At 35.2% G+C, this 14,411-nt stretch overlaps 1 protein-coding gene across 3 annotated transcripts in view; it reads left to right on the top strand.

Annotated features, from left to right (window-relative positions):
• Window positions 1–9,294, top strand: part of LOC121383068 — a 31,053-nt gene extending 21,759 nt beyond the window's left edge. For all 3 annotated transcript variants that reach the window (XM_041512837.1, XM_041512836.1, XM_041512835.1), the window contains 2 exons: window positions 33–154; window positions 8,483–9,294. In XM_041512837.1, coding sequence (XP_041368771.1) covers window positions 33–154; window positions 8,483–8,797 — 437 coding nt within the window. In that variant the 3' untranslated portion in view covers window positions 8,798–9,294. The remainder of the gene's footprint in view (window positions 1–32; window positions 155–8,482) is intronic.
• Window positions 9,295–14,411: the final 5,117 nt, after the last annotated feature.

Here is a 14,411-nt window from a genome sequence, read left to right as displayed (position 1 = left end):
TAAATTTATATTTTCTTCCCACATAATTGCAGGAGAGAAGTACATTGTGAATGTCCAGGGATATTACTGCAAGTTGTGCAACAAGTTTTATCAGAATGAACATTCTGCCAAAGTGATGCATACTAGCCAAGAGGCACATTATGAGAAGTGGAAGGTTTGTATTTTAAAAATCACCATTTGTACATTACCCTATTTCTTGTTCTAGTCAGTGCTCCACGACTGGTATTTCAAAGTCCGTGCTATGTGCTATCCTGTCTGTGGCTTGGTGTATATAAAAGATCCCTTGCTACTAATGGAAACATGTAGCGGGATTCCTCACTAAGACTGTTAAAATTTCAAAATCTTTGACATCCAATAGCCGATGATTAATAAATCAGTGTGCTCTAGTAGTGTTGCTAAATAAAACAAAGTATAACCTTTTTGTACAACAACATACATTTGGTATTGCAGTGTATGATGAATTCCCCATTTTTATCCCACTAACACTTGCAGGGTGTACCATGATTCCCAATAGAAATCCCACTAATACCTGCAGGGTGTACCATGATTCCCACTAGAAATCCCACTAACACCTGCAGGGTGTACCATGATTCTCTCTAGAAATCCCACTAACACCTGCAGGGTGTACCATGATTCTCTCTAGAAATCCCACTAACACCTGCAGGTAGTACTAAACCAAATAATATCCGGCTGGGTCAAAGTTCGAGGTGCACCCAACTTTTGATAAGAGAAGTGAACACCACAAGTCCTGTGATTGGTTATAAATGTGTGTGTTGGTTGTAAAAAATAGTAGTTTCATCTGGGGTAAAAAAAAATGCAATTTTATTTCATCTAGTACCAATGTGTCAAGTAGCCTTGTGCTTGAAACATGTATGGGGTACCTGTAAAAAAAAGTACTCGAATTTTGTGCGGAACTAGGGTAGTCATAGACACTACCCTTTATCTCAGAAACAAGCAGCTTGACCCCCAATTTTTTCTGATTCACTTTAAGTGTGAGGGGTGGTAGTATTTATATCTGTGGCGTTTATGTTGATTGATGCGCTGCAGGTAGGAGTCTTAGCCACATATGTTACTATTGTCGTCTGTGGGATTTGATTTGGTAGTATACACCCTATAGCACATATTCAGTGCATAATAAAAAATGTTATAATTTTGTCATTTTATTTAATTAAATTATACTGGTTGATTAATTAGCCATGGCCATGCAAGTTCACAATGACCTTGACCTTGACAATAATCTTTGTACATGGCTTTGAATGGAGTTTGAATCAAAGTTAGCACTGTGGAAAAGTTGGTTTTGGCCTATAATTCATACTGTAAAGATTTCAATAATTTCTTTTTACATGGTATTTGACTTGCCATATGCAACTGCTCTTAAATATGGTATTATATATAGGCAACCTGAACTAAGATTTTAATAGCAATTTATTTTTATATTAAAAATAGCATTTGCCAATAGTGGGTTAATGTCTTTAGTTTCCATTAACATAGTTAATTTTTCATGTATGAAATTCTGAAAACTCAAATTTGTAAAGAACTGGATTTTTATTGTCATTTTGAGATATTTATAGGGTGCTATGGTATATTTTAGACAAATTTGTAGTTTTATGCAAAATTTAAGGCCAAAAAAAAAAAGTTTGTTTCAGGTAACATGGCCAAAAAAAAGTAGGGTAGGTAGGTAGGATTTGTTTTTTGTTTTTTTTAAATATTTTAAATTTTCTTTAGTTCAAAGAAAGGTTACCCTACCTTAAATGTGTTTGCCAGAGAAAAACTTGGTCTCAAGATGAAAGACATGAAGGCAAGCTGTCTGAAAAATCTTAGTTTACTCTTTGCAGCCAGAGAGAAATAAAAACAATCTCACTGTCAATGTCAGTTTTACGTTTCACATGCCATTTTCAAAAGACAGGAAAACAAAAAAAGTTCGAACTATTCCTTTCACCAATAAAAGTCAGTAGATGACTGCACAGAAACTTCACAGCTTTGTCCAGTTTTGTTAGAGGATGACTGCACAAATTTGTCCAAGTTGGTCAATAGATGTTTGCACAAAAAGTTCACAGATTTATCCAGTCAGTAGATGACTGCACAAAAACTTCACAGATTTGTCCAACTTGTATTGGAAATAACAAAACAATACTAATTTTGTGTGCAATTTACAAATCAATCGGCTTAGAAATGAATAACTTGTAGTAAATTTCATAGTAATAAAAAAGGCGTTCCTAGCCCGAGTACTCTGACTGTAAGAGAGCTAGACGGACATTTGGACATAAATAATGTGAGCGTGTTTATGTTCAAATGTCCGTTTAGCTCTCTTACAGTCAGAGTACTCGGGCTAAGGTGTTCCCTGTGGGACGGACTTATAGTTATAGTTTTAATGTTTATTAGCCTATTGAATGGACCCATGCTAAAATCACCCAAATTAATTTATTCCCAATTAACTGAAACACTGAAATAAATGTGAACTGTTTAATGTTTGTGGTTATTATTGAATATTCCGTTTATTTAATTATTACCCATGCTCAGCAGTTGATAGGCCTATCTACATCACTGGCGTAGGAAGCGGGGAAGGGGGTACTTTGTAGCAGCATCGATGGTTTATATATTAATTTTATACGTGTGTGTACCCACCCACCCCACTTTTTGGTATCTTCCTACAGGCTACACCCGTGTATATAACAAATTCTGGGTCCTAGGGCTAAGCAGTAGCCAACAACGAAAATTGTACCACGTCTTCTTCAAATGACCTTCACCTTTGCATGCGAAAAAACCCGCGATGACTTGTAGTCTGTGCATGTGGTATTGAGAAATCCTTGATTGTTTTGTTGAGATCGCACGTTGTTTTTGGAAAACCTACAATGTATGAGATGACTAGAGTTACGATAATACGATATATTTTCCTCTATAGGCCTACAGTATTTAGCAGTTTGTAATAAAAGCCGTTTAATCGCCACACACGTTACCGTACTGTCATGCGATCTCATGTGTCACCAATTACCGTGGTACCTAATAAGAGCACGTGTTATTAACAGTGTTCTACACTCGGTTTTATAACTTACTCTTCTTTGGCTAGTGGAGAAGCAAAATTTACTAGCCAAGCTTAAAATGTTACTCGCTACAGTGCGACACTACTCATTTTGTATCATTTATGAATGTGTTGCAAGTATCTGGATTGTTTTCGCCAAATTACTAAAATCAACGATGAGTTCTGAATTGTACCGACAATTAATACGGAATTTACAGTGATCAATCGGACAACTTCGTAAACAGTGAAATGTTCCGACTGCACAATGATGTCAACAAATTTCGTTTGTTTTCGCTGCTAGGAATTCTTTAAAGAGGTAGAGGTACTCTGACTATCTTTGTTGTCTACATATATACCTGAGTACACACACCCAACTGAAAGTAAATATCTTCAGGAGTTTTATTTTAAAACATTTTGTTGTTTAATATGACATATTGCATTTGTACAAAACTGTGTGCAATATATAAGCCTTTTGAGGTGTACATTATATTAGGTTGCACTGTAGAAACAACAGTTTCAGTGAGGTTGTCAGTTTATGTCAGAATACACCAGACACTGGTTTTCATAAAGACACATAGCTGGACACTTTTTGAAAAATGTATGTTATCAGTATAGGTAGTACTAAACCAAATAACTTCCGGCTGGGTCAAAGTTCGAGGTGCACCGAACTTTTGATAGAGAAGTGAACACCACAAGTCCTGTGATTAGTTATAAATGTGAGTGTGTTGGTTGTAAAAAATAATAGTTTCATCTGGGTAAAAAAAATATGCAATTTTATTTCATCTAGTACCAATGTGTCAAGTAGCCTTGTGCTTGAAACATGTATGGGGTACCTGTAAAAAAAAGTACTCGAATTTTGTGCGGAACTAGGGTAGTTATAGACGCTACCCGTTATCTCAGAAACAAGCAGCTTGACCCCCAATTTTTTTCTGATTCACTTTAAGTGTGAGGGGTGGTAGTATTTATATCTGTGGCGTTTATGTTGATTGATATGCTGTAGGTAGGAGTTTTAGCCACATATGTTACTATTGTCGTCTATGGGATTTGATTTGGTAGTATACACCCTGCAGGGTGTACCATGATTCCCACTAGAAATCCCACTAACACTTGCAGGGTCTACCATGATTCTCACTAGAAATCCCACAGTTGTAATTGGTAAAATTATTGAGGTTTGTCAAAAAATAAAATGCATTATTGTCTTGCCTTGTGTAAGTTGTTTTATGGTATTCAAGTTATCAAGTGATTCCAGTTTGCATACTTTGAAATGCTTTTCTTATGTCTAGTGAGTGTGGATGTTGTGACATGGTATTCAAGTTGTCAAGTAATTCCAGTTTGCATACTTTGAAATGCTTTTCTTATGTCTAGTGAGTGTGGATGTTGTGACATGGTATTCAAGTTGTCAGGTGATTCCAGATTGCATACTTTGAAATGCTTTTATGTCTAGTGAGTGTGGATGTTGTGACATGGTATTAAAGTTGTCAGGTGATTCCAGTTTGCATACTTTGGAATGCTTTTCTTATGACTGGTGAGTGTGGATGTTGTGATATGATATTCAAGTTGTCAGGTGATTCCAGTTTGCATACTTTGAAATGCTTTTCTTATGACTGGTGAGTGTGGATGTTGTGACATGGTATTCAAGTTGTCAGGTGATTCCAGTTTGCATACTTTGAAATGCTTTTCTTATGTCTGGTGAGTGTGGATGTTGTGACATGGTATTCAAGTTGTCAGGTGATTCCAGTTTGCATACTTTGAAATGCTTTTCTTATGACTGGTGAGTGTGGATGTTGTGACATGGTATTCAAGTTGTCAGGTGATTCCAGTTTGCATACTTTGAAATGCTTTTCTTATGACTGGTGAGTGTGGATGTTGTGACATGGTATTCAAGTTGTCAGGTGATTCCAGTTTGCATACTTTGAAATGCTTTTCTTATGACTGGTGAGTGTGGATGTTGTGACATGGTATTCAAGTTGTCAGGTGATTCCAATTTGCATACTTTGAAATGCTTTTCTTATGACTGGTGAGTGTGGATGTTGTGACATGGTATTCAAGTTGTCAGGTAATTCCAGTTTACATACTTTGGAAAGGAAAGGATATAACTTCACATACTTGCCATCTGTTATGATTTTGGTGGAATAATTACGATTTGTATATTCCCATTCTGCCCTACGAATTATAAAGATAGTATTCCGCTTTTTAAAAACAAATTTCAAAAAATTGTTCAGTGCGTCTTTAAATCGGTCCTTTTAAGTGTGACCCACTTGTAGTACACCGGTCCCATTACATTACACTGGTCTCATTTATTACACTGGTCTTATTAGTGAATTACACGCATATGAACTTCTACAGAAGCTAGTGCAAGTCTGTGACAGCAGTTCCATACTAGCTGAGTGGATCAAAGGGACTAAAATTTCTAGGTTAGCGCTATATAGGTCTCCAAAATCACCATTTTGCTACTATTTTGAAATTATTTGAAAACATATGTATTAGTTATTTTTTAATAAGTAGTGTATTTTCTCCTTTTTCACCTTAGCACCAAGCTAGAAATGTGTAGTTTGAAAAGACACTCAAGGATTATGTGCACATTACATGTTTATCTACTTTGATTGTGTTACACACTCACTGTAAATGTTTTATATAAAGTACTTATGATGAAAACTGGTAAAAATCACTTTAAGAATGTACCTAAAATAAATGTCAGAAATGCTCCAGAATGCACCATTTTTAATGTAGTTTTTGCATGGCAATGAACCAATTGGCACAAGATTCCGTCTGCAAAAACTATCAGTTGCCTAGTAATTGCTGTCTGTTTAATATCTTAAATCTGTATAGAGTCTGTTTCATGATTTTGTTAATACAATCTTTATGTCTATGAGTGATGTGTGAAAACCATCCGTAAAAATATGTTTTTCACAAATCACGAGTTGATAAAAATCGTATTCGAAAAAAAAGTATATTTATTATATATATTGTCCGTGGACCTGTTTTGGTGGTTGCATTGTTTATGCGCAACAGTACGTACATTTGAATATTTCTGACACTGTATGGGGAAAGTAAACAAATGTCTGTCATATTCACACAAATGTTCGTAAAAATAAAGTTAAAACGAGCAAAGAAAGCAAGATTGAACTTTACCCACTTATAAACACGGCACATTTCTTAATACCTTTTTTCGATGATTTTTAAAGACTGTAATTTGAAAGAAAACTTAATTTTAAAAACTATTTCTGTCTGTTCTCAGCTGTACTGATGTCTGGTTATTGAAGTCACATGATTGTCATGGCATCTGCTCGTAAAACTCTCTTTACAGATACTTACCAAAAATACATGGTCCTTATATGTTTTAACATAAATATCTTTTAGAATATCTGTTTATATATTTATTAAAACTCTGAATGTGGCTTATGTTTTTTAACCAAACAATTTTACCATTATAACTTCATTTGCTCAGTTTATAACACGATTGCAAGACATCAGAATTGTTATATTCATTTACCTAAAATATTGTCCGTTAACATTGGTTCTTGAGGACTCCATTTTGTAATTTGCCTTAAAATCTTTAAATTAGTTTTTATAAATTATTATAAGTACATGTTTTGTTAACAACATACGTTTTGAAAATAACACTGAAACATTTTGTGTTGGAAAGTTTTGGCTGTAAGCTATACTACTAAATGTATCACTCACCGAAACGGGTAACATAGTTAACAGTATTTATGGCCGATGCATGCTAGTTTTTGACATACTTGGCCGCCAGTTTAGTGCTCATTTGAAGTGTAGAAATACAAATAAAAAGGTAGGTATTAAATAAAAACTGTCTGTTTATTAATATTGATATGCTTTAGAGCCAAATGCTTATGCTCACATAAACTGGTTCACCCATGATATATCTTTTCTAATTTTTGACAATATTTTTCTCTTTTTAATATCTTTTGCTTATCTCATCTGTTTTAGATATTTTACCATCATGATTGCACTTTTATTCATCTTTCTCATTTATCACCCTCTGCCTATCGTTCTCATCATCTTAATATAAAAAACCTTTTTAAATATTATCAGATGCATTCTATGATTGGTAATAATAAAACGAAAACCAAACCTCAATAATTAGATCATAATAAGTTACAATGGTGATACTTTATATATTTTTATATTTTCAATGCAACTAAAATATACAAAATATGACTTTTCACTGAATATCACTTTTATGGTTTCTGCTGCAAATCTATAGATTTCATAACTGTGTATATAATAAAATGCCATACTTTCTGATTTTAGTTTTCTCAGTTTACTTAATACAAACATTTACGTTTCAGACTTTTGGATCTCTACACTTTGTTTTTTTTGGAAACATTAAAAAGTAATAACTTTTTATGTGTGTACTTTTCACATTTTAAAAAGACCTCAATTTTTTTTAAAACATCATCCCAGAGTATTTCTTCAGAACACCGTTTTGATGTTGTTATCTGTTAAAACCATTTCATGATTTGTGTACATATAAATAATTATCTTTTGTTTATAACATGCATACATTCATTTTGCATTTGAGATAAACCTGGTCATGCTTCATTCATGGTTTGTTAGACAAATTGGTCTACTTTTTATTAACTCTTAAAGGGACACACCCTAGTTACGGCTATTTGTTAACCATTACGGCGTTGTTTTTCGCTATTAAACCCCATTTTTCACAAATAAAATTGCACTTTACTTACATTTTATTATTTAGAATACACATTTCCATTCACCTGAAGTGCTTTTTGGTAATCCTGATGTTTGTAAAACCACGAAATGCATTTTTTCACAAGACGTTCTGTCGAGAAAAATCCGTTAAGCAAGCGAGATCCAATCTATTTTTGGAGGGGATATTTCCATTTCAATGTCACAGACGTTGGTATATCACGTGACCGTTATCATTTTGGTTCGGTTTGTTTTCTCGTGCACGGTTCGCGCAATCAACATCCGATTTGTTGTTGTTCATTTGTGAGATTTTTCTTCACAGTTCGTGAACATTTTCAGTAACAATAAAGTTCAGACAAGTAAGTGTCTCAATACAAAACGTTACAAACCCTTAAAACCAATAATTTTGCTAAGTCTTACGATATCTGGAGAGGGGATACAACCAGGACAGAACAGTTGGAACATGTCCAGGAGAGGTGAAACGAACGCATCCCAAGTCTGTGAAATTTGTCGTGACGTAGGCATTGTTGTGCTTCCAGCGACATCTACCGGTGACATCAGAATACTAACTTTCAAAATTATTTCAAGCAATTGGGACATGGGGATTCCCATAGTATTTATCGATATAAAACCTGCTTTTTCACTCCATTTGATAAAAACGTGATCTAAGTGTGTTACAGGTTTGTAGATTAACCAAATTATAATTTATTTTCGCTGGATGGAACTAGGGTGTATGGCTTTAATATTTTGTGTCAATTCAGATAAAAAATAAAACGTTTGCTATTTTAGGCAGCAATATTGCAAAGCATCAAGGATCGTAACAGAAATGCCATTGGAACAAAAGCTTCTGAAGACAAGACCGAGACAAAAGAAGCAGATACTTCTAAAACATCTGTGGAAGACACGAATGGGGCAAAAGAGGGAGAATCTCTTGAAACATCAGAAAAGTCTCTAGAAGACATGAATGGAGCAAAAGAGGAAGAGTCCATGGAAGAGAAAACCTCGGCAGAACCCGGGGAAGATGAGATGGAAGATGAGATGGAAGAAGAAATGGTAACTGTGGACGCAGTCGAGATTTCAGCTGATAATCTCGATGACACATAGTCTTAAAAGAGTAATAACAGGCAGATATGTTGGAAGTTATTGTAAACTGTGAAATGCTCTCAGTTAAAGACAGTTCATAGGAATAGTAATTATATTTTGTGTTACCATTATTGTTGTTCGATTGTAAATCAGAGGCAGGTCGGTAAAAATACAGACGTAACAAAATATTTTTGGTTTATGCGACTTTTATCAATTATGACTGTTCATCAAGGACTGATGACGTTTGCATCTTAACACAACCCAGAATCTTTTTCTGTATACGATCTTTGGTAACAGACTGCAGAAATTATGGGACTTTTAAAATTTGTACGAATATAATTTTCATCCTTAATTTACTATGTATTATGTTTTTATGTTTCAACTTCCCTCATTACCATTGTTTGTATTATGTTTTAATGTTGAGCATTGTTTGTATTATGTTTTAATGTTGAGCATTGTTTGGGAATAGTTCAATGTCTGACAATAACTGCCAGTTAATAAATATCAGTGGAATGTTCTATCAGTGTGTTAGTTTTTAGATGTTGGTGTTCTGTGTTAGGAGATAAAGAGGTGGATTAAACATGTTTTAGTAGTCCATGGTCCAATCGGGGGGGGGGGGGGGGGTGGGTGGGTGGGGGTGTCTATAGATTTGTCTCCATCTTTCTCGCAGTGCTTCATAATATTGTTGTGTATAGCATTATGATGTTTGAATTTCATGGAGATTTTACCAATTTTGTGAGTTATGGCCCTTGAATCAAGGAGATATGAACATTTGTTGGATTTGGATGGGGACCTGTATAGCTTTAGCAGTATTCTCTGAATGTACTGTATAGCTTTAGCAGTATTCTCCGAATGTACTGTATAGCTTTAGCAGTATTCTCCGAATGTACTGTATAGCTTTAGCAGTATTCTCCGAATGTACTGTATAGCTTTAGCAGTATTCTCCGAATGTACTGTATAGCTTTAGCAGTATTCTCAGAATGTACTGTATTTAGCAGTATTCTCCGAATGTACTGTATTGCTTTAGCAGTATTCTCCGAATGTACTGTATAGCTTTAGCAGTATTCTCAGAATGTACTGTATTTAGCAGTATTCTCCGAATGTACTGTATTTAGCAGTATTCTCTGAATGTACTGTATAGCTTTAGCAGTATTCTCCGAATGTACTGTATTTAGCAGTATTCTCCGAATGTACTGTATAGCTTTAGCAGTATTCTCTGAATGTACTGTATAGCTTTAGCAGTATTCTCCGAATGTACTGTATAGCTTTAGCAGTATTCTCCGAATGTACTGTATAGCTTTAGCAGTATTCTCAGAATGTACTGTATTTAACAGTATTATCAGAATGTACTGTATTGCTTTAGCAGTATTCTCCGAATGTACTGTATAGCTTTAGCAGTATTCTCAGAATGTACTGTATTTAGCAGTATTCTCTGAATGTACTGTATAGCTTTAGCAGTATTCTTCGAATGTACTGTATTTAGCAGCATTCTCAGAATGTACTGTATAGCTTTAGCAGTATTCTCAGAATGTACTATATTTAGCAGTATTCTCCGAATGTACTGTATTTAGCAGTATTATCAGAATGTACTGTATTGCTTTAGCAGTATTCTCCGAATGTACTGTATTGCTTTAGCAGTATTCTCCGAATGTACTGTATAGCTTTAGCAGTATTCTCCAAATGTACTGTATAGCTTTAGCAGTATTCTCCGAATGTACCGGGTACTGTATAGCTTTAGCAGTATTCTCAGAATGTACTGTATTTAACAGTATTATCAGAATGTACTGTATTGCTTTAGCAGTATTCTCCGAATGTACTGTATAGCTTTAGCAGTATTCTCAGAATGTACTGAATTTAGCAGTATTCTCTGAATGTACTGTATAGCTTTAGCAGTATTCTTCGAATGTACTGTATTTAGCAGTATTCTCAGAATGTACTGTATAGCTTTAGCAGTATTCTCAGAATGTACTGTATAGCTTTAGCAGTATTCTCAGAATGTACTGTATTTAGCAGTATTCTCAGAATGTACTGTATAGCTTTAGCAGTATTCTCAGAATGTACTGTATAGCTTTAGCAGTATTCTCAGAATGTACTGTATTTAGCAGTGTTTCAGAATGTTTGTTTTCTTGTGTAATAAGCTGACCAGTCAGACAGTGTATCACGCCAAGTGGTGGGCTCGTTTGATGTTGAGGTGCAGTTTACAATCACAGTGGTTTTCAATTCATACAGTTTATTTAGTTGTAATAGTTCACAACAGAGGGTCACTCACACCATGTCCCGCCTGTGGACTTGGTCCTGTATTCCAGTGGCCAGTGGCCAGTTTATTCTGCTGGACATCTGGCTAGCGCAACAATATTGAACATTTCAAATAGTCAATTTTATGTCCTAAACAGAGGGGTCATCTGTGCCAACTGGTAAAAGAGAATTTAAAAAAAAGAAAAGAGAGTGAATCTCTTACATTTGCTTCCCATGAATGATTTGTGTGCATTAAGCACACAGTACTTTATTTAGCTTAACAACTGAAAAGAAAACATTTTTGAATTTTTTTTTGCATTTATTGCACAGAATTTGGCAAGCAAAAATAAAGAAGAAATAATACAACAATGCAGAGCATAATTCTATATGTTTGTGAAATTAACGGGTGATTCTATACATCTCAGCTGTTAAAACTAAAATGGAACATGCATCTTCTAATCCTACATAACATTTGTTACTAGGTTTTCAACTCCACCTACCCCAAGTTTTTTTTATTAGCACCCCCAAACAAAACCACCCAACCCGCCACCACATCTTCTTGTTTCCATGTGCGATATTTCCAATGTCGTGAAACAAAGAAGAAAAGTTCATCCGCCTCCTGCCTTCATTTTGAAAAGAATTTAGATGAAAATGTGGCATTAATTACTAATGGTCTAAAGAGAAGGTATATAGTTCTATAAAAGAGAATATGAAATGACATTTACCTAGCAGTATACTTTGTTCTGTGCAACAAAACAGCTTTACCACTACATCCCGCCCTCCTAGATGTGTAAAGCGCTCTCTTGATGCACAGTCGGTCTAGGATCGATTCCCGTCGGTGGCCCCCATTAGGTTATTTCTCAATCTTGGCCAATGCACCACAACTGGTATATCAAAGGCCATGGTATGCGTTGTCGTGTCTGTAGGATGGTGCATATATAAGATCCCTTGCTACTAATGAAAAAATATAGCATGTCTCCTCTCTAAGACTATATGTCAAAATTATCAAATGGTTGACATCCAATAGCCAATGATTAATAAATCAATGTGCTCCAGTGGTGTCGTTAAACAAAACAAACTAAATTTTCTCCACATGATCATGTTTTCACTTTTATAGGCAATACTCAATACTTGTGACAGTACAGTCAGAGCTCTCAAAAGTACCCGGTCTCCGGCAGCAAATCGCCGCCTGAAACAGCTTTTGCCGCCGCCTACTTTTCATTGATGGTAAAAAAAAAAGTGCTTTCTCTTCTTTAATAAAGTCTCCTACAAAAGGGATCCAAACAAGGTGCCAAAATAGTTGTTTATTTGTCTTGAAACGCGATTAGTTCACATCGAAATTTTTATCAAGCAGCGTTACCGTTTCCAGTGATGTGGTTGGTTCGTCGTTACATGTGACTGAGGGCCCCCAGACCCCCCGCTTTGCCCCCTGCTATCATCACTGTTGTAGCCTGCTACTTCTTAAACTATTGAGGGCGCTGTACAGTAATACATATGAGTTTGTGAATTGTATTACATGCCTATTCAATCTTTCTATAGTGATAAAGACATTTTGAAACCATGTGATAAATTAATTTTGTATCACACATGTGCGATCTGGACTGAAACTCAAAATCGGGAATTCCCTTTTTATTTTTACTGCAGTTGGCGCCTTTTATTTACTGACATATATGATTTACAAATTACATCAAATTGTATTTAAAACATTACACAAGGCTGCTGCAAAGTATGATTCTTAACATTAAGTAAATCCAAAGTATTGTTATGACATTAAATTAAAAAACATTTTTCTCAAACACTCATTTATTTTGCGAAAGAACATACCACTCGACTGCTACTGTACATGTACCACACCACTATCTGTATACATAAACACAGCACAGTATGATATATGAGGGGGTGAACTGTTCTATATGTTACATCTGTTCATCTGCATTGGATTAAAACTGACCTACTGTTAGTCACATAAATAGTAATATTAAAAAAAAAACCAAGCGTAATATTAGGTTAAAGTATCTAAAACGAAGTTTGTCAGCATATTTTTAAAAACCCATATAATTATTACAATGACTTTTACATGTTTTATAATACTAGAACACTTCAGACTGGTCCAATCAAAGATGTTGATGCCTCCAGCATTAAGAATGAATGAATATTGAACTACACCCCAGCATGATCAACAATAAGAGATGAGAGGAAGTTAAGCTTGGTTAAACCTCGAGTTTCAGAATACTACCCAGGTGTAATAAAATGACAGCAGTTTTGGGGAGGAGAGGGGGAGGAAACACCATGTAATATCTTCAGAGCTGGGATACCAGTCAATCAACCATTTGACTTGTGCTTACATCCACTGAAGGTTCCAGCATGACAAATTCCCCAGTGGATGTGTTCCAGACGAGGGTTGGAATACCCCCACCTACTTCTCATGCCTATATAATAGACCAGTCCAGATAACCACAGGAGGCTCGAGTAGCACAAATAATCTGGAATAGTTTAGATGTGGGAGGTTGCTCTAAATAATGTCTTACTAAATGTTATCAACTCCTACTTCTGCTTACTTAACAATAGTTTGGTTTTTTTCAAAATCAGAGGTGAGATCGGACTGTCCGTAAACTACTTGCCCGAGGTAATGTGGTGTAAAGATAAAGCCCCATTTGGAGTTAATATTTGTGTTCCCCCACCATCCTTTCCAAACCAGTGCCCAACGATTGGTACATCACAGGCCATGGTATGTGCTGTCCTGTCTGTGGGAAAGTGCATATAAAAGATCCCTTACTAATAGAAAAATTATGTCAGAATTGCCAAATAGTTGACGTCAAACAGCTGCTGATTACTAATTCAGTTTGCTCTAGTTATATTGTTAAAGAAGAAGAAGAAAAGATTCTATTTTGAACTACTGACTCCAGATAAATGTTTTAAGCCATTCCATTGGCTGTTGGTGTATTCTGACCAGTACATTGTTCCAGGGCAAAAAGCCATTAGTTTGAAGTCCGGTTAAGTTGAAATGAAAATAAACCTGTATAAATTGCTGGAAAGCTTACCTGATACCAACCAAAAGTTTTATGTTAACATTGGACAAAAATGTTGAACCAATCAGGGAATCAGGGCTAGATTCTGGTGATCAGAAAATTTTGCCAAATTATTAAAGAAAACCCCCCAAAAACCTATAGCTATTTTTCAACAAAAAAATATCAATTATTACACAAATTGATTTCACCAAATTAAAATATAATTTGCTAGTTTTAAAAATTCTCAGTTGGCAAATTTGGCAAGTGACCGAGCTAGTCCTGGGAATAGCACTGTAATGTGCTCTTTCTATGTGAAATAAAAATGAATAAACTAACCACATGATAATAACAATTTACATCCGAGACTGGAGTTGGAGCTACATGACACTAAA

This window comes from Gigantopelta aegis, chromosome 10 (genome assembly GCF_016097555.1).
Source record: "Gigantopelta aegis isolate Gae_Host chromosome 10, Gae_host_genome, whole genome shotgun sequence".
In the NCBI taxonomy this organism is placed as follows: Eukaryota; Metazoa; Mollusca; class Gastropoda; order Neomphalida; family Peltospiridae; genus Gigantopelta; species Gigantopelta aegis.
This window is presented reverse-complemented; position numbering and strand designations above follow the sequence as displayed.